Genomic DNA, 18,680 nt, shown 5'->3' with positions numbered 1-18,680 from the left:
CCAGGGGTGTGGGGTGTGGCCCACCCCGTCATAGGGAGAGTAGGGCAGCCCAGCCTGGTGGGTGGGGCTGGAGTGAGTCTTTGGGGGTGTCGTGGGGCTTTGGGGGAGGCCCCATGCTGCCCCAGGGAGCCCTCGGACGGAGACCAGAGCCTGGGCACAGTGCTCTACTGGGACCTCTCCTCCGGCCCTGCAGCCCACCTCCCCTTCTGCAGACTGGGCTGTGGGGAGGGGACAGGCACCTTCTGGGCAGGAGCCCCTGACTTGGTGCCTGGTCCCTGTTAAACCTGTGATGGGCAAGGGCAGTGGTGGTTGTGATTTGCTGCCAGGTTGAAGAGGGAGGGGTGACCAGGTGGTCCGTCCAAAAGCGGCCAGAGATGGAGCGTACTGTGCAGGTGCTTACTAAGGAGACCCCTTGGGATCCAGCCAGTGGGTGGCAGGGCAGCCCCGGGAGGTGAGCGTGGGCGACCCCTGATGAGTCCCTGGCCCTCAAAGAGGACCACACGCCACTTCCAGCGTCCACCTGGGACGCCCAGTCCCGGCTGGCAGTTTCCTGGGGAGGATTGCTTGTCTGCTGCCGTGCGCAGGCCTTCCCCGTGTGCGTGTGCACGCACCTCTTCTGAGCACAGAGGTGCTCCACACGTGAACGCCTGGTCACTCCCAACAAGATCTACTCCATCACGTGGCAGACACTCTGGGGAGGACAGGCCCCTGGACCGGCCGCTCCCCGCACGAGGACGTCGTCAGCACCTAAGGCGCCGACACTGAGGATGCGTCCCGACTGAAGCAGATCACCTGCGCCCCGTGAAGCCTCTGTCCCTGCAGACACGGAATGTGACTCAGTCCCCCAGTATGTTAGGAGAGGCAAGCGTGTGTCTGGTGTGCACAGACGTCTGGCTGGCCCGCCTGCCCCCAGCCAGGGGCTGCACTGACCGCAAGACACCCCTAGCAACTTGTCAGAGCGGGGGTGGTGGTGTCTAAGGAAGATGGTGTCCATGTCCAGCCACCTGCCCTTGCCTGGGGGGCTTGGCAAGAAACCTATCCCAGGGGTGGGACTGGGGAGGTTGAGACTGAGGGGTGCACCGCCCAAACCCCTGGGGGGGTCCCAGGGGCCTTGTCAAAGGCAGGTCCTGACCCTGCAGGTGACGCTTGGAACAGCACACTCTTTGATAGGACTGTAATAGGAGCCACATTACAAGTATGAAGAGAAGAGACAAAATTAATCCTAATATATTTTAGATCCATGTACCGTCAGCTCTGTGTATCCACGGACGCAGGGGGCTGACTGGGCTACATCATTTTATATGAGGGACCTGAGCAACCGTGGATTTCGGTATCTGCAGGGGGCTCCTGGAACCAGTCCCCCACGGACACCGAGGGACGGCTATATTCTAAGTAGTATCGTTTCAACATGTAGTCACTATGAAAATTATCCATGGGATATTCCAGTATTTTTGTACCAAGTCTTGGAAAGGCAGCGTGTATCTTACTCTGCCCTTATGCAGCCCTTCCCAGTAGAGACTGGCCTCAGACTGGTCCAGTGTGTCTCAGAACCGGCAGGGTGGGGAGGTGAGCTTCCCAAGTTCACTTTCTCCCCACACTTGCTCCTCTTGTTGGTTTCCTCATTCTCTCGCTCAGCCAGCCTTGGTTTGACCCCTCACCACTGGACCGCAAAGCCGGGCGCGTGTCAGCCTAGAACCTCCCCTTGAGCACCAGGCGTGTGTATCCAGGGCCAAGACCCTCCACTCAGATGCCACAGCCCCGCACTGAGTGAGAACAAGCCAGAACACAGCTCTTCTAAAGCTTCCCCGCACTTCAGTGGGGAGCCTTGCGTCTGCCCCAGTGATTGGGCCAGAAACGGGGAGCCACCTTCCACTGCTCACTCCCCTACCCAGGCCAGTCCTTTGCTTCTGCCTCCTACCTGTCCTTATGAGCAGGGTTTCAATAGAAAATTCAAATGGAAACAAAAATTCACCATATAGAGTGTGTGGGCTGCAGCTAAAGCGGTGTTCGGGGTGAGACCTCTAGCTTCAGTGCTCGTGTTACAAAGGAAGACGGGTTCAAGATCGGTGACCTGAAGAAGCTAGAAAGAGAAGAGGAAGGAATCCTGAAGAAGAAAGGGGCCAATGCAAATGAGCGTAATTAGTGAGCCAGGAAGCAAACGACAGAGAAAAGAAAGCCAAAAATTGTTTCTTGGAGAACATCAGCAAAATTGAGAACTCCCTAGTTAAGACTGATCAAGCAAAAAAGAACGCAGATTACCAGTGTTAGGAACGGAAAAGGTAGTAGCACTGCAGGTGCTACAGACGTGGAAGGGATGGCGCAGAAACGATTTTATTCCAGTAATTGAACAACCTAGGTGAAGTGAACAAACGTTTTGAAAAATACAACTTGCCAAAACCGACATAAGATGAAATAGGTGATCTGAATAGTCCTGCACCTGTTAAAGAAACTGACTTTGTCACCGGGTGCCGTGCCTACCCGTCACGGCCAGCCCACCGCCATCTCACCAGCAAAGAGAAGCTGACCTCGCAGTCGGCCCAGGGACTGTTCAGCGACCACGCCTGCGAGGCAGCGTGTTGCCAGTGCCATTTTCAGACGCGGGCGCTGAAGCAAACAACAAGCAGCAACAGCAACAACACGAGGAAGCAGCTCTGTACCTTGCCCAAGACACGCGGGAAAAGTGGCTGAGCCAGAATTCAAACCAGCTGGCTCGGCTCCAGAGTCTCTGCCCTTGACCCTGACCTTTCCGTGGAAGACAACAGCAGCAGCTGGCCGCCCCCGTCTCCCTGCCTGTCTGCGGGCAGCGAGGTTCCTCTCAGGAGCTCATTTGAGCATGCCCTTCCCTTGCTGAAAGCGTTCTGGAAGGTCCCCTCCACCCTCGGGAAGTCCTGGCTCCTGGATATGGCCTGAGCTCCCCCTGCTCCCCCCGCCTCAGCCTGCCTCCCAGTTCACTCACCCTGTGGCTCAGCTCCCGCGCCGCCCACCCCTCCGCATACGCCCTCCCTCCCCTGTGCCCGTGCCCCTCACCCCCGCTTTTTTTTTTTTTTTTTTTTTTAATTTTTATTTTGACTGTGCTGGGCCTTCGTTGCAGCACGTGGGCTTCTCTAGTTGCAGCGCGCGGGCTTAGTTGCCCCGCGGCATGTGGTGTCTTAGTTCCCCGAATGGGGACCCAGGCTGCGTCCCCCGCATTGGAAGGCGGATTCTTAACCGCTGGACCACCAGGGAAGTCCCCCGTGCCCCTCTCTTTCAGCTCACCCTTCTACGGTGTGGTGATGACCCGTTTCTCATCTGCACCCCTCCACCAGGCCTGGTAACCCCGAGGCTGGCAGAGGGCTGGGCCCCTGAAGCCTCGGTAAACGCCGAGAGTGAGACAGAGAGTTGCAGAGTCCTGGGCGCACCCCACGTTGGCCCGTCCGTCCTCCTCACCATCACACCTGTCGGCCGGGCCCACATTTGTTTGCCAGTTTGTTTAGGGGTGTTTCTGATCACTTACAAGACAGTTTCCAGACTGGGCCAGGTAGAGTCCTTCCAGAAGATTCACACCTGGCCTCTGGCAGATGAGCATTGTGGTGGGGAATAAGCTCTGACACCTACTAGCGGTGTGGCCTTGGGCAGGTGACTACCCCTTGGTGCCTCAGTTTTCTCATCTGTACAGTGGGGTAATGACACCCCTCCCTAAGGGTTTTCGGTGAGTCAACTTAAAGTCAGAACCATTCTGGGTCCTGGCTAGCTGCTGTAAATGCCTGGCTCCTTTAATGTGCATGGTTTCTCCCACCTCCACCTGTTCTGAGGCCCGGGCTGCAGCTTGTGGGGACGGGCAGCCGCGGGGGGCTTTCCTGGGTCGTTCTTCATCCTCTCCCCCTCCCCCCCCATCATGCCGTCATCATCGTCATCGTGGGCTCTGCGCCAGCCTGGCTGGGACCACACACGCGGAGGTGCAGTTCCAGGGTTAGGCGCCCGGGCTCTGCAGTGGCCCCAGGCAGGGCTCCTCCTTTCAGATGGCCTGTCTCCTCATGTGTAAAGTGGGGCTGTCAATACTGCATGCGCCTCAGGTTGCTGAGATGAAAAGCTGAGTTGGCGTGCACGGTCCGTGCTAGACCCGCTCGTTTGCTGCGCTTACCGTGGTTGCTGCTTTATCGTTACTCCCTGTAGAAGGGTTCCTCCTGCCTCCTGGGTGAGGCCTGGCCGGGCGAGGCTCAGCTTTGGCCTCCTTGGCAGGCTCACCTGGCCCCATCCTGCAGGGGGAATCCGGCGGCCTGGCAGGGCCTAAGGGCAGAGTGCTTGGCCTTTCCGCGGCTTTGGCGCCTGTGCCCAGGGCCTGCAACGTGGGCCCCCACCCCAGACAGGACCCTCACGCGGATGGAGCATGGGGGACTTGCTGAGGGGCGCTGTTGAGAGGAGGGCGGAGGGGAGTGGACGCCTGGGCGCGGCCGGCACCCACCCCACGCCCCCGGCCCGCCGTGCTGTCACAGCCCGTTCGGCGTGTACTTCTTTGGGCTCTGTTGTCAGTCCCTGTCTGGGCCCGGGAATGCCTCGGTGGCTACGACACCCGTTGGAGTTCCAGACAGGCATGACAGGAGTGGGGAGATTTGGGGGTGACAACAGGCCTGCCTGGAAACGGAAGGGGGCTGCTTTAGACCAGGGGATCGGGGTGGCCTCACCCAGGAGGTGACCCGAGCTGAGGCCCGAGTGACAGAGCCAGCTGGCCAGTACCCTGGGATGGGGGTGGCGCAGGGCCTGGGCAGGTGTGAATGCCACTTGCCCACAGAGGGGCCACTTGGGGGTTTTATGCTGCGCAGTGACGTGAGCTGAGTTATGTTTTTCAAAATTCACACTGGAGGAGGGCTGGGCGGCTGCGGGGAGGTGCTTGCGGCCTGACTTAGCAGACAGATGGGGCCAGCAGTGGAGCAGGCTGAGTGGAGGTGAGATGGAGCCCAGAGGACCCTGCTCTGGTGGCACACACACCCAGAGTCCACTGGCACGACTGGGGGCAGGACACGGCACACCACCCCTGTCCCCCAGCAAGAGGGACCACACTCAGGGCGTCGCGGACACTCACATGCACTTGCTTACGTAGAGCTCCCAGAGCCTGCTGGCTCCTCGGGGTGTAGCCTCAACTCAGCCAGCATCCCGTACACAGTCTGTTGCACGTCTCCATCCCCCATCTGTCCATCCATCCATCAGTCACCCATCTGTCCACCCGGCCGAGTCCTGGGGAAGGACGTGGAGCAGCGGGAGGGGTGGCCAGCCTCCGAGGGCAGCAGCTCGCTCGCTGACCCTGTGCTGGCCGTGGGACCCTCCCCACTGTGCCGGGCCCCATGCCAGGTAGTGGGGACTTAGGACAGCCCCTGCCTATTGGGCACTCGCGGTCCAGCGACCCTGCTTCGCTCTCAGAGGGACACCTGGTGACGCAGGAGTGGAGGGAGCGTCGGGAAGGATCCTGGGAGAAGCAGGGCCCACGCCCAGAGCCGGGGCTCCTTAGGGCTGACTCCACGGTTCTGGAGCCTCCACCCCTTCGCAGCCCGGAGAACCGGCCCCCTCCCTCCCGCTTCCCCGGGTCACCCGGCGGCTGCAGTACCACACTTCACCAGCAGGCGCTGCTGTCAGTCGCGGACGCCAGCCGGCAATGCTGCACTTGGGGTGACCGTCCTCCACGCGGAGCTGGGGGGGGGGGGGTGCTGTGCGCATGCGGAGGAGAGGCCGTGCAGGCCGCCTTGTCGGGTGGGGCGGGGGCCCTGACCTTCCTCGCCCACCCCAGCGTCGGACTCGCCCACCAGCCCCCTCGTGGGTGTGTTTGCACGGTCTGTGAGAAGGGCCCCTCCCTGGGCCAGCCTTGCCCTATGGCCCTGCCCAAAGCCCAGGCTTCCCAGAGTGGGAGGTGGAGCACAGACGTGGAGCTCGGAGGGCGGGGGCGGGGGGCTGAACAGAGTAAAGTATGTGATGTCCTCACTGCTGTCACGTGCCAGGCCGGAGGGGGTGCAGGTTCAGTGGGGTCAGGTGGCCCCCTGAACGACAGGGAACGGGGTACAGAGCAAGTAGTCTGGGCGGCAAGGGGCTTCCTGGGCAGAGCTTGGGGTTTACAGCCCTGGGGTACTGATGTAGCCGGGGTGACAGAGGGGCTAGGGGGCGGGGCACAGCCTGGGCCTCGGACCCAGCTGCAGTCCAGGCTTCAGGTGGACCGGACAGGCTGTCGCCCCCCACTTAGCTGTGCCGGGCACCTGCTCCGAGGGATCATGGAAGGCTTCGGAGCCCACAGAGCGCACTGGACACTGGGGATCGGCTGGAACAAGCAGGGGCCGCGAGTGGGGGCGAGAAGGCAGATGGGTTCTCACGGATGAGCGCAGCTCGGCCTCCCAGTCCAGCCCGCGGGGGCCAGTCAGGGCCATGGGCTTGACCTATGGCTGCCCAGACGTCCTTGAGGTGCCCAGGGGAGTCACCTGGGGGGCCCAGGAGCGCTTGGTTTGCACAGGGGTTGGTCCCTGAGAGGAAATCGGGGTGCTGGGAGGAGTGGGGAGTGAAGGAGGAGGGGCCTCCGCTGCAGGCCTGGGTTGCCATGTGGCCCCGGCACGGAGAGGCCGGGAGTGTGCACGTGCGTGTTTGTGCGTGTTCGCTGAGCGGACACGGGATGGGGTGCCTGGGCTGTCGTGAGCCTGTTTCTGCAGGCGTGTAGTGGAGTTGGCCATGGCGGCACCGTTCCCGACTCCCTTCTCGCTGGGATGTGCCTGACCCTTGCCCCACCCCCCAGAGCCTGTCCCCCGACTGGTTTGAAGGAGACTCTGGGTGGCCTCAGCCGCAGCCCCCTTCCAGGGTTCCCCAGGGTCTGCACTAGGCCATCCTCCACCCCTTCCCCTCCCAGGCCCGCAGGTGTGGAGGCCAAGTGGGTCTCTCCTTATCCTGGAGGCCAGTGCACACCAGCCGTGGGTCAGAGGGCACCTCCCACCGCTGGGGGGCAGGGGGGAGAGGCATGGGGCAGAGCCCAGAGCCCCTGAGAATGTGTGTGTGCTCGTGTGCACTCCTGCGAGCTCCACGGGCTGGCGCTCGTCTGCGGGCAGAACCGTCTGGTGGGGCGTGAGCTCCCGCAGGGGCTGTCGCGTGTGGCTGTCCGGGTTGTGCACTGCACAGCTCCAGGGCCGCCACCCCACTGTCGCCAGAGGTGGCGCGTGCATCTGCGTGCGCACAGCAGTCGGGTGTGCGGAGGGAGGGCGCCTCTGCTCCGTCTGCGCGGCAGGGCTCCATGGGTCGCGGGGGCCCTGTGTGCGCCCTGCTTCAGCCGAGGGTCTCGGCAGGGTGGTGTGCGTGCGGGGCGCCGGGCAGGTGTCAGGAGCAGGTGGGCGATGGTCGGGATGTGGGCAGGAGAGGCCGGGGTGGGTTCACGCGGGGCCGTCCAGGGGCTCTCAGTCGTCCTCGTATCTGTGTGCTCTGGTGGGCGCTGGTCTGTGAAGGGTCTGGAGTCCTCGTGAGCCTGCTAACTGCTGGAGAGAGGCGTGCCGGGTGCCCCCAGCCAGCCCCAGGGCATCCCAGGCCCAGGGCGTTTCCTCCCCCCACCAGGGGGGAAGCCACCTGGTGTGCAGCTTGAGGGGCAGCCTGGGGACACCGCTGGGTCCCACCTCTTGAGCCCCGTCTCAGCCGCACCCCCTGGACTGACCGCCCACTCCCCACGCTCTGGGGGTCTGATCACCAAGTGGAACCACATGCTGCCTCCCTGTGGCCAAGTGCGCTTGGCGGCCGGCCCGGGAGACAGACGCTTCCTCCTGGGATGTGCCACAGAACCCAGGGCGGGGAGGGGAGCCCTGCTGGCCGGAAAGCCCCGGACCCCAGGTGCTCCTGGGGTGCCTCAGTCTGAGGGTGGTGTCCTCTCCCCACCCTTCTGAGGGCCGTGACCTGACCCTGCCAGCTGGAGAGCAATGCCCTGCTTCCACATATCCACCCGTCTAAAGGGGAGTGCTGGCCCCGCCAGCCTGAGGACACGTTCTGGTGGTGTGCCACCTTGCACGAGCCGATTGTTGTGTGTTCAGGAATTTTGCACACCTCGAGGAAAGCCTCGTTGCTCCCGGCAGTGCCGTCCCCTACCCTTCCCGATAGCCTCGTGACCCACCTCCTCACCTTTCAGAGTGTCACCTTCTCAGTGAGGCCCTCCCTGGCGACCCTTCTTTGCTCTTCTTTGCCGTAGTCCTTTCAAAGCACCTGTGGCCATTGCCGACCGTGTGCTGACCTCTTTGTGGGCTTCAGGGGGCGGGGCTTGTGTCTGTTTGTGTTCATTGCCCAGAACAGAGCCAGCTCATAGGCACTCGGTAAGCCTTGGGTGGGTGGGTGGATGGATGGGTGGACGACGGGTGGGTGAATGGATAGATGGATAGATAGGTGAATGGATGGTGGATGGATGGGTGGGCAGATGGATGAATGAGTGGACAGGTAGATGGGTGGATAGATGGATGGATGGATGCCTGGGTGAGTAGATGGGTGGATAGGTAGAAGGGTGAATGGATGGATGGATGGATGGATGGATGGATGAGTGGGTGGCTAGATGGGTGGATAGGTGGAAGGGAGAATGGATGGATAAAGGATGGATGGATGGGCAGATGGATAGACCACAAGGCCCAGGGGTGGGCACAGGCACAGGGCCTCCCAGCTGCCCTACCAGGACAATCTGTGCCCAGGGAATCTGATGTTATCTCTCCAGCTCCAGCTAGAAATGGAGGCATGGCATCCCTGGCCTTCTGGCATAGCTGGCTAGCAGCATTTCTGAGCCGCTAGGAAGCAGACAGGGCTACAGGACAGCCAGACCCGAGCTTGGGCTGTTTGGGGTCCTGGCCTAGGAAGAGAAGGTGACCAGCCGTCCCAGTCCAGGGTTGGGGTGGTTCCCAGGGCACAGGACTCAGTTTTACAGGATTTTCTGGGAAATGGGGCTTTCAGAGCTAAAACCAACTGCCTGAGGAAGGATGACAGACCGCAGCCTGCCCCCCTCTGCAGGGCACCACCGAGGAGTCAGGATAAGGCATCCTCTCTGAGGCCCAGCTTAGAGAGGAGACAACTTGTGTGAATGCATGATGTGGAATGTGGCATCCTCCCTCCTCACATTTCAGCGGTGTGGGGGTTGTTCTTCAGCCTCTGCTTCCCCTCCCGCTTCGTTGGGTGTCCTTGTGCAGTGAGCAACCTGCACAACTATACACAGCGGCCCTGCGCCAGGCCTTTCCTGTCCTTGCAGTGTCCCTGGGTCCAGCCTTCTTCTTCTTGGGCAGGGACCCTGCTCCGAGCCCAACCCAAAATACTGTCCCCAGCAGTGAATGTGGGGCTCATGGGGGTGATTACTAATGATCAGAGCTGTGAGTCCCAACTGGAGCCGCAGCAGAATCCCCCCGAGGCCTGATGGCGCAGCGGGTCTGCGGTGGGCCTGAAAGTGCGCACTGGCACTAACGAGCTCCTGGGTCCCGCCGCTGCAGGTCCAGGGACCCCACTTTGAAAACCACTGGACTAGGGCGTTTGTTTTCTTGCAGAGGCTCCCCACCAGCAAGGCCGTGAGGAAGGTCCCCCAGGCTCCCATATTCCCTCCTTTTGGTGAGACCTGTCACGGGGTCCAGAGGCAAGAAAGGCCCATCCCTGCGGGGCAGCAGGGACACCTGGTGGCTTCTCGGTGCTGGAGAAGGGTTCCGGCTCACAAGCAGAGCCTCTTACCCCCATAGTGCCTGTGCAGCTCTGTCGGCACCCCCATTTCACAGATGAGGAGACAAGCGCAAGCACAGTCAGAAGAGGCAGCGCTGGCCCAGGGGCTGCGCGTTCACCGCTTGGCTGGGCACGATGGAGCTAGTGAGGCGGGGGTGCTCCTGCCTGGGCGAGGACTGGAACCCCACCCTGGGCCTGCCGTGGGGAGCGAGGGTGGTATTGAGGCGTGGGCTCCCCCGGCTGTGGCTGTTCCAGCTCCCCAAGAGGGGCTGCCCTCCCCTGGGTCCTTGCACCCAGGGCCCGGGCTGTGGGTGGTCACTGGTTCTGTGTTTGTCATTACACTCTGCTGGCCGCACAACGTAGGGGCCTGTGGCTTTGGGGAGTTGTGCCCCATCTCAGGGCTTCGGTTGGCCCTGGGGAGCAGGGGCTCTGAGGGGCTGCCTCGAGAGAAGCTTCTGGCTGAGCCCACCCTGGGCTCTGCAGGAAGAAGGGCGCAGGCCATAAGGCGTTTCCTGGGGACTCGAGAATATTCCAGAGCATAGCTGGTGCACCCTGCTGACCCGTCCTGGCCTTCCGCCCTGCCTGGGGTCTCCGGGGCTGAAGGATGCTTATGACAAAACGGCTGGGTGTGGAGGACGGGGCCTGCCTGACCCCATCGTGGTGCAGGTTCTGAGCACTCCTGAGCTCCGCGAGCTTGTGCACTGGGCTGGGAGGCCTGGGGGTGGATAGGAGGGCAGGACGTTCGCACGCCCTGCGCGGCCCCCAAGCTGCCCCACAGGGACAGGGGCCGTCCCTGGAGCAGGGGTCATCGGGTGCTAGGCAGCGTGCAGGCCGAAAACCACGGCCTCGGTGTGCTGCTAGGAGACGTCAGACATGCAGACGAAGGTTTAGGCTGTCGGTGCGTGTCCAGACGTAGCTGTGGGAATGTTCCAACACAGGGAGGCTGGAGAGACCGGGAGGTGGTGGGATGGCCGAGCTCAGTGGGTCCTGCCAGGAGGGCACCAGGAGCTGGCAAGACATGGGTGGAGGCTGGCCTGGTTCAGGGGTGGTGACTTCCTGGGCCAGGAAGGGTGGAGGTCTGGGGCTGTGATGTGCATCCCCGCCCCACAGTTTTGTGAGGTTTGAAACTATTTCCGAGTAAAAAGAAAGATGCAAGCGGGATTCTGCGTCCACTTTCCACACTGTCACTTAACCTCTCTAGGCCTTGGTTTCCTCGTCTGTAAAGTGGGCACAGAGCATCTAACAGGGCTTTTGTGTGAGGAGCAAAGAGCTGAGGGCCCGCCAGGTCTACAGAAATTCTGGCAGATATATGACGTGGCAGCACCTGTCCTAGCGAGCACTACTTGCTTCGTTCTGCAGATGACAGAACTGAGGCACAGAGAGGTTGAGTAATGGCCCTAGGACACAGAGCGGGGAGTGGCTCTGCAGACCTCGCAGCCCTGACTGCCCACCTTGGGTTGTGGTGAGGACTGAAGAGGCCCGGGAGTGATGTGCATGCCGGGAGCGGGGGTGAATTGCCGCCGGCCTGTCTTGACGCCCCATGACCGGCCCTGGTGGAGTGGAAAAGGGCAGGGCGGCCCATTGGCCCGCTCGCCATCCGGGACTCTTTACAGCCGTCCACTGGGCCAGCGGGAGGAAAGGACAGACAGAGCTGGTAGCAGTTTATGCTGCTGAGTGCCCGCCCTTTGCTCTCTGAGGCATCTCTTTCCCACTCTGGGTAGGAATGGGCGGTAGTGGGTTGTAAGTGTTTGGCTGTACCCCTGGCGCCCCCGCCCCAGGCTTCAGCCCAGAGGGACCGGGTCGCGGAGCGGGGAGGGGGTCGCGGAGCAGGGAGGAGGCCGAGCCTGGCTGTGCCCCGGCCACACCCTGCAGGGTGTTTGCTGAGCCCGTCTCTCCCGTTCCCCAGATGAAGGTCACCGTGTCCAGAGGGGGCGACCACAACAGTGACGGCGACAGCGTCCGAGAAGCCACCAGCTCCCGGAGGAGCAGTTCTCGGGACCAGCTCAGTGACGTGAGTAGCCCAGCCGCTCACCGGGTCCCTGGGGCGACTGCCAGACCAGCCCCCAACCTTCAGACACTGCAAGCCGTTTGCTTAGGGGCATTTCTGGGTCCCTGGGGCGACTGCCAGACCAGCCCCCAACCTTCAGACACTGCAAGCCGTTTGCTTAGGGGCCCAGAGTCTCAGTTGAGGGTTTTGTGCTCACAGTTAGCATCTGCCTTCATTAAAACATGATTTTTCACTAATTAGGGCTTCCCCGTTAGGAGGGATTTAAATGAGGAGCAACCATGAGGCACTGGCAGGGGCCCACGGAGGCGACCGTGCTGGGGTGCAGGTCCTGCATCCCGCTGGGGGCAGGCTCGGGGTTGATGCCAGGCTGGCAGCCGGCAGGGATGTGGATGGGGAATGACTCCCACAGATGTGTTTATTAAGAAGGGCAGGGGGAGTGTCCCTGGCCCGGTGAGTCGGTCTGGAACTGCAGGGAACAAGCTGGAAGCACTCCCACCTGCCCAGGCGGACCAGCCTGTCAGCTCGGGCTGGCAGTGGCGTGGGTGTCCAGCAGTCCAGCTCTCTGCTGAGGCAGCCACTGGGGGCCACGCGGAGGGGAGGGTGCGCCGCCGAGGCACAAGCTGGCCTGGGTCTGGGGACACCCTTCGGTGTCCTGCCTAAGAGACGGGTCCCTGAGCTCAGGTCCCGGGGTGGGTGTTCTTGGGGCCCAGTGTGCGGATGACCCAGGCAGGCAACACACAGGAGCTCCCGCTGGGATTTGGCCCACCACAGTGGGGGTGCTGGGTAGCCCTCCAGGGCCCCCAGGTCTCCCTGGACCATGGAGAAGGGGATGGGCAGGTGATGTAAGGGCTAAGGGTGGGGACAGAGGGGCCCCAGGGGGAGGGAGGACTCAGGCAGAAGGGGCCCCAGGAGGAGGCGCTGCTCCGGGAAGCGGCCTTTGTCTTCTTGACCCCCAGCTGCAGAAGTGGCGGCAGAGCAGAGCTGGGTTTTCTGCAGGGCTAAATGGAACGAGCCGTCTCTCATTATCATTTAAATGGGGGCTGGGGGAGGGCGGGCACGGGAGGCCGGGAGGAGGGCCTAATTGCCGGGCTCCGATCTTGTTGCCACAAGATGGGAAAATAGGCTGGTAATTGTCTGGGGCCGCGGGGGCTGCCCTAGTTCGAACTCCTCTAATTGCCAGCCGGGGTAAATGAACGGAGACCGATTCTGAGCACAGCGCCGGCGGCGTGAGGGCGCAAGCTTGGGGGCAACTGTGGCACCCTCCCCCCCCCCCATCCGCAGGGCCTGGGACTGGGCCAGCCCTGGTGGTGAGGGACCCCCACTGCGGTGAGCTCGGCCTGGCAGACCCCAGGGGCTGGCCCGGGCCGCCAGGGTCTGCCTGGGGAGGGGAGGGGTGGCCTGGCCTCAGCTGAGCAGAGCAGAGCGGTCCAGGCTGCAGTGGTCACCCCTCCCAGAAGAATCTTGGCATCTGGACCTCAGTGCGGGCTGGACCCTGGTCTGTGGGTCCCACAAACCTCAGACAAGCCCACCCTCGCTGACTGCGCCAATGTCCCCCGCACACACACCTGCCCGGTCACCATGTCCTGTCCTCCTGGACCTCAGGGCTCAGCCCTGGTGACCACCGCCAGCCCTGGGGAGCTGGTGAAATGCACTTGACTGGTCTCTCCCGTCAGATCCGAAATGCCCTTTTGAACCAGAGGGAGCGCCATCGAGCATCGCTGGGGTCGCCCTCACAGGACCTCTGGGGTGGCTGCCAGCCTCCAGGCCACAGCTGACCCCCACATCTTGACCTCTGAGGCCCCAGCTCCTCCCCCAGGAAGGCTTCCCGCTGGACCCTGTGACCTGGGAGGCTCGTGGGTGGTGAGGGAAAGGTCGACCTGAGCACAGAGAGGGGGTCGACCCCTGGCCCAGAACCCCGTGTGGAAAGGTGGGGTTGGTCCTCTGGGAGGGGCTGAGATCTGGCCAAGGGCTGAGCCCATCCCCGAGGAACGTGGGGAGACCCCGCTGGGCTGGACCACATCTCCAGGTCTGGGGGTGGAAGGCTCCTGGTGTGGGTCTTCAAGCCAGGCCCCAGGCTGATCTGGGCTCCATGGTGCTCGGCGTGGCCCCAGGCCAGAGTTCCAGCAAAGACCCCGGAGGGGGCTGCCGGTCTCTGCCCGCTCAGGTCCTCGGAGGAGAGGGTGGCCATCAGGGGCTGCCCCCGGTTCCTGACTGTCCTTCTTCCTTCCCTGCAGAGCTCGGCGCAGGCGGTCTCAGGCAGAGGTTACTCCGTAAGTCTCCCGCCCTGCTTCTGCTGTCTGCTCCCCGCACCCCGGCCCTCAGGAGTCCCGACTGTGCCAGGCGCTGCCCCCAGGCTGGAGGGGGGGTTGGTGCAGGTTGGGGGTGGGGCCAGAGTGGGCAGAGGCGGCAAGGGAGCATCCCTCCTGGGGTCCTGGCCCGCGAGGAGTGCGGGTGGGCCGGACACTCTGCCTCTGGGTCCTGTGGGGCAGCGCTTGGTGTCAGGGGTCCCACCCGTGGAGCAGCTGCCCCCCAGCGCCCTGACACCACCTCCCGGACCATACTTGGCCGGGCCGGAGAGTCTGGACCGGGACATGAGGCCCCAGCCCCTTAGCTGTCGTCTGGGGCCCAAGGGCAGGAGGGGGACGGCCTGCTGCCGCCTGATACTCCAGCCAAGGGGGGTCCCGTCCCTGTCCCCCAGCCCCCTCCTCACGACTTCATTTCGTTTCCTCTTAAGTATCAGGAGGACTGTTAATGACACCATAAACCCAGAGCTCCGTAAAAGCCATTTCTGCGGATTTACAGCCGTTTTGGCTCGTTGGAGGGCAGGGGCCTGGGCTCCGCCCGCCTCATCCCCGCAGCCCCTGATTTACTGCGAGTTCCAGAGTTCCAGGGTTTGACAGGCAGCCTCTCTAAATCACGGGGGCTTTTTATAGGGTGTGTAATTAACCCATTAATTCCCCGGGTGGCAGGGACAGCCATGGATCCCTGGCCGTCCTCTCCCCCAGCTCCCCGACCCCCAGGGTCCGCTGGCCCAGGCAGCTCTGCCTTCTGCCTCTAAGCCCGGGCCAGGCCATAGCGTCTGCGAGCCTTTGACCTGGGGGGGCTGGACACTTCTGGGTGGTGGTCCCGGGTACCACCAAGGGGTGTCTCCCTGGGGAGGCCTCTGCCCTCCTTGGGCAGCCTTGGTGCTCTCATCTGTGGTCACAGTCATGGTTGGTGGCCCGTGCTGTCCCTTCCTCCCGTGGGCCTGGGCGGACCTGACACACCAGCATCCCCTGGAGCTGACTGTGTTGGCAGTGACATTCCAGCCAGGAGCTGGGCCAGGACCAGGGCTGTGGGAGATGGTGGGCAGTGTGGCGCAGGTCGGCATGGGGGCGAGCTGGCACGGTAATGGGAGCCAGAACACCCACCGGCCTGCATCGGCCCGAGGGTCCAGGAGTCCCGAGAGGCTGGGCCCAGGGACGCCTAGTGTGGAGCCTCCGGCTGGCTCTGAGATGCCCGGGGCAGCTGGGGTCTCCCTGCCCCAAGTCTCCTTGCCAGAGCTGCTGGGCGGCCCTTCTGCTTCCAAATCACCATGTGTCATTCGTGGTTTCTCCCCAGAACGCTGCTTTGAATGTTTCCTGGAGAAGAACCTGTAATTAACATGCCAGCTGCTTGCAGCTTAGCTCCGTACCGCCGCTGCACAGGAGTGACAGATGGTGGCGAGCAGGGGCCCAGCCTGCTGCTCAGCCGTGGGGTTCCTGAGCCATGTCTGCGGCAGCCTGCGTGTGCGCACCAGGCCCTGGCGTGAGCAGATGTGTCCGCAGGTCCCTGACGTGCGCCGGCCAGCACTGCAGGGCATGCGTGGTCAACCCGGCCCTGGTGGCACTCTTGCCCAGTTGGCGTGGTCGCAGGTGGGGCTGCCCCTGCAGCTGGAGGAATGGAAATGGGCCCGGAGGACCCTTGCCCAGCAGGCAGCGGCTCGGGGCTGGGGGCAGGCAGGCGGCTCTGCCAGGAGCCAGGGGGCTGGGGTTTGGAGGCCAGCTGGGCTGAGCTCAGGGCGGCTGCAGTCCTGCCTCTAGACCCAGATTTCACTGTGGAGGCCTCAGACACACCTGAGGGTGCCACTCAGGCTGGGGGCCGTGTCTGTGTGTGGCTCTCAGTGAAAGGGGAGTGTGTGTCGTGTACCCCTGTGTGTTGACATATGTCGGTCACATGCACGCGCCTGGAGGCGGTGTCTCTGCGTGGCCAGGCGGCTGCACGCCTACGCGTAGAAGCGTTACGTGTTTCTCTCTGGCCGTCTGTATGTGTGTCTGGGTCTTGTCCTCTCGCATGTCTGTCTGGAGGTGCCCGGATGTGTCTGTGTTCGTAGCAGGTGGGTGTGTGCCACACGTGTGTGTCTGCATGTAAGTGTCCATCCGGGAGCCTGTGAGTGGACGTGGCACGGGTGCATCTGTGCGTGTACAGCTGTGATTCTGCAGTACGTGTGTGTGTGTGTCTGGCCACGTGGCATTGCGTGTAGGGGTGTACCTTGGCCTGTGTGTCCCTTGCCGTCTGTGCGTGTCTGCAGTTGGGGCCTCAGGCCCAGCAGGGGTCACGCTTGTCCTTGCCTCTCCCTGACAGCGTCCCCCCACCCCCATACTAGGTGACAGGGCGGCGGGGGGGGGGGGGGGCGTCTGTCACCTGACCTGGTTTATAGACCGTACTTAAAAAAGTTTAATTTGCCGAGATTCATCCCCAGCAAATCCCCAATTATCGTTCGTCCTCAACAGCGTGTGTCCTGAGAGCTCCGTGCAGCCTCCCCTGCCCGCCATCAGAGGTTCATTAGTGCCATCAAATTACTCAGAAAGTGATTTTCCTAATCTGACTGCTTGCAACCAAGGACACGAGGACTCGTCTCCCGCCGAAGCAGGGGACTTGGGGCTTTCCTGTATTAAAGAGAAATGAGCATCTAGACTCCCGCCGGGGCGGGAGGCCGGCCCTGCCCCCACCCCGAGTGTGCTGCCCGGGGACGGGAGTGGAGGACGCCAAGCGGCAGTGACGCCGTGCTGACCCGGGGCAGGTGTCCCATGCCACCCTCGGGGTGAACGTTGTTATCCTGGCGATGGCTGCCCACCCTGTAGATGAGGGCGCTGAGGCACGGGGGCAGAGAACCCGCTGCAGCGCCCACTGTCAGGAGGGGTCTCTGCTAAGGGACCCCCGGCCCTGGCCACACCTCGGCGTCCCTGCCGTCCCCTCCCGCCCAGCCCCGCCCGCCCCCGGCCCCTGCTTGTCACCGACGGGAGGAAGCCTGCCCGCCACCTCGCCCGCCTGAGCCCAAGGCGCAGCACCCAGCTGGTTGCCTTTGGCACCTCTCCCGCCCTCACTGGCCAGTCTCAGCTGAGCCGCCGTCCTCCCGCCCTCCCCTGGGCTTGGGTGCATTTGTTTCTTCCCTCCTCCCCTCAAGACGCCTGGGTTGAGGTCTGCTCTGCACCGCCCTTCACGGCAGGCTGGGAAGGAATCAAACAGCCAACGCCCCTGCCCCGGGGATAAGTAGCGTCCCTGTGGAGGCGGTGAGCGCTGCGGAACCGGAGCGGCCCTGACACACACGCACACACAAGGAGCGGCCCTTGCCGCGGGGCCCACGTGTGTCGTGTGTCGGGAACAGTGCGGGGGCGGTCAGTGAGCCTCTAACTCTGGTTCCCAGTAGAGTGGTGGAGGGCTGGGAGGAGGGGGCACCTGCCTGCACTCTGGCCTCCAGGATGCCCAGGCTTGCCTGGGTCGGGCGGGACCCCACCTGCCAAACCTGCCAGGGTGGCCCCCGTACACACACACACACACACACACACACACACACACACACACACACACACACACACACACACACACACACACACACACACACACACACACACACACACACACACACACACACACACACACACACGACGAGGCACGGTTAGCTGATGGGCGTGACTGCCTCAAGGGGGTTTCCGGAAATGAACTCTGAGCTGTTGGCTGGGCTGGGGCTGCAGAGAGCCTGCCAGTCTCACATCACCTGCACTGCAGCGCCAGCCCCGGGTCTCAGGGACCTCCACACCTCGCGTTCCTGGCGCAAGTGGGTGAATAAGACGTGTCAAGGCCCAGCTGGCGCCCTGCCCCAGGGCCACGGGGGGGGGGGGGGCTGCTGCGGCCTGTGGCGCGCCCCTGGCTGGTCCCTTCCCCTCGGAGCCTGGGCAGTAGGGCAGAGTTAAAACTAGCAGCTGGCGTGGCCCAGACAGAGCCGACACGAGGGCTGGCAGGGCCCAGGCTGGCGCTGTGCCCAGCCAGCTGTTGCCGAGGACGTCTGTCTGGAGGGGCGGGGAGGGGGGCCGCCGGGGCTCATCGTCGAGGAAACACCTCGACATCTGGGGTCACGGGAGGCTCCTTTCCTCCCCGTTCTGGGGCTGGGTGCCAGCTCATGGCTGGTGGCCTCAGCTCCTCTGACGTGGGCCTCCCCGGCGGGCTGGTCGGGCTTCCTCCAGCGTGGTGGCTGGTTACCAGGGTCCCGAGAGCTTGGAGGAAGCAGTAGCGGTGGCGTGGCCTCAGCTCCGGGTGGCACGGCGTGGCTTCCTGAGGCTGTGTTGTCGTAAGCACCCCTTAGGCTCGTGGGGAGAGGCTGTGGGTGCCTCCCCTCTCTGGTCAGAGTGTCAGCACCTCATGAGAGGGGTGCAGGCACCTGGGCAGCCTGGGGAAGCACAGGAGCCCCTCCCCACTCTGACGAGGCCTCTCACACTCGGGGGCGCAGCGGCTTCCGCTGGGGAAGTCAGCCGTGCACGCGCATGTGACACTGGCATCAGCCCGCGCGCAACCCTGTGAGGTGCGGCGGTGGCCGAGGCCAGCTGCGCTCTAGCCACGACGGCAGGGCCGTGTCCCGTGCCCCGCGTGTGCACGCGCCCACCACCCTGTGGCTCCTGCCGGCCCTCCTCCCGGACGTGCTCGTCGGGGCTCCCGGCTCCACACTCAGCTTTCTGCCCTGCCACCCTCTCTGGCAGGAGCGAGCGGCACAGCCCTG

At 63.3% G+C, this 18,680-nt stretch overlaps 1 protein-coding gene across 7 annotated transcripts in view; it reads left to right on the top strand.

Moving 5' to 3' along the window:
• Positions 1-18,680, top strand: part of FBRSL1 (fibrosin like 1) — an 87,382-nt gene that overhangs the window by 20,538 nt on the left and 48,164 nt on the right. For all 7 annotated transcript variants that reach the window (XM_060027826.1, XM_060027829.1, XM_060027830.1 and 4 more), the window contains exons 3-4: positions 11,567-11,671; positions 13,903-13,938. In XM_060027826.1, coding sequence (XP_059883809.1) covers positions 11,567-11,671; positions 13,903-13,938 — 141 coding nt within the window. The remainder of the gene's footprint in view (positions 1-11,566; positions 11,672-13,902; positions 13,939-18,680) is intronic.

The sequence above is a fragment of the Delphinus delphis genome, chromosome 13 (assembly GCF_949987515.2).
Source record: "Delphinus delphis chromosome 13, mDelDel1.2, whole genome shotgun sequence".
NCBI lineage: Eukaryota > Metazoa > Chordata > Mammalia > Artiodactyla > Delphinidae > Delphinus > Delphinus delphis.
This window is presented reverse-complemented; position numbering and strand designations above follow the sequence as displayed.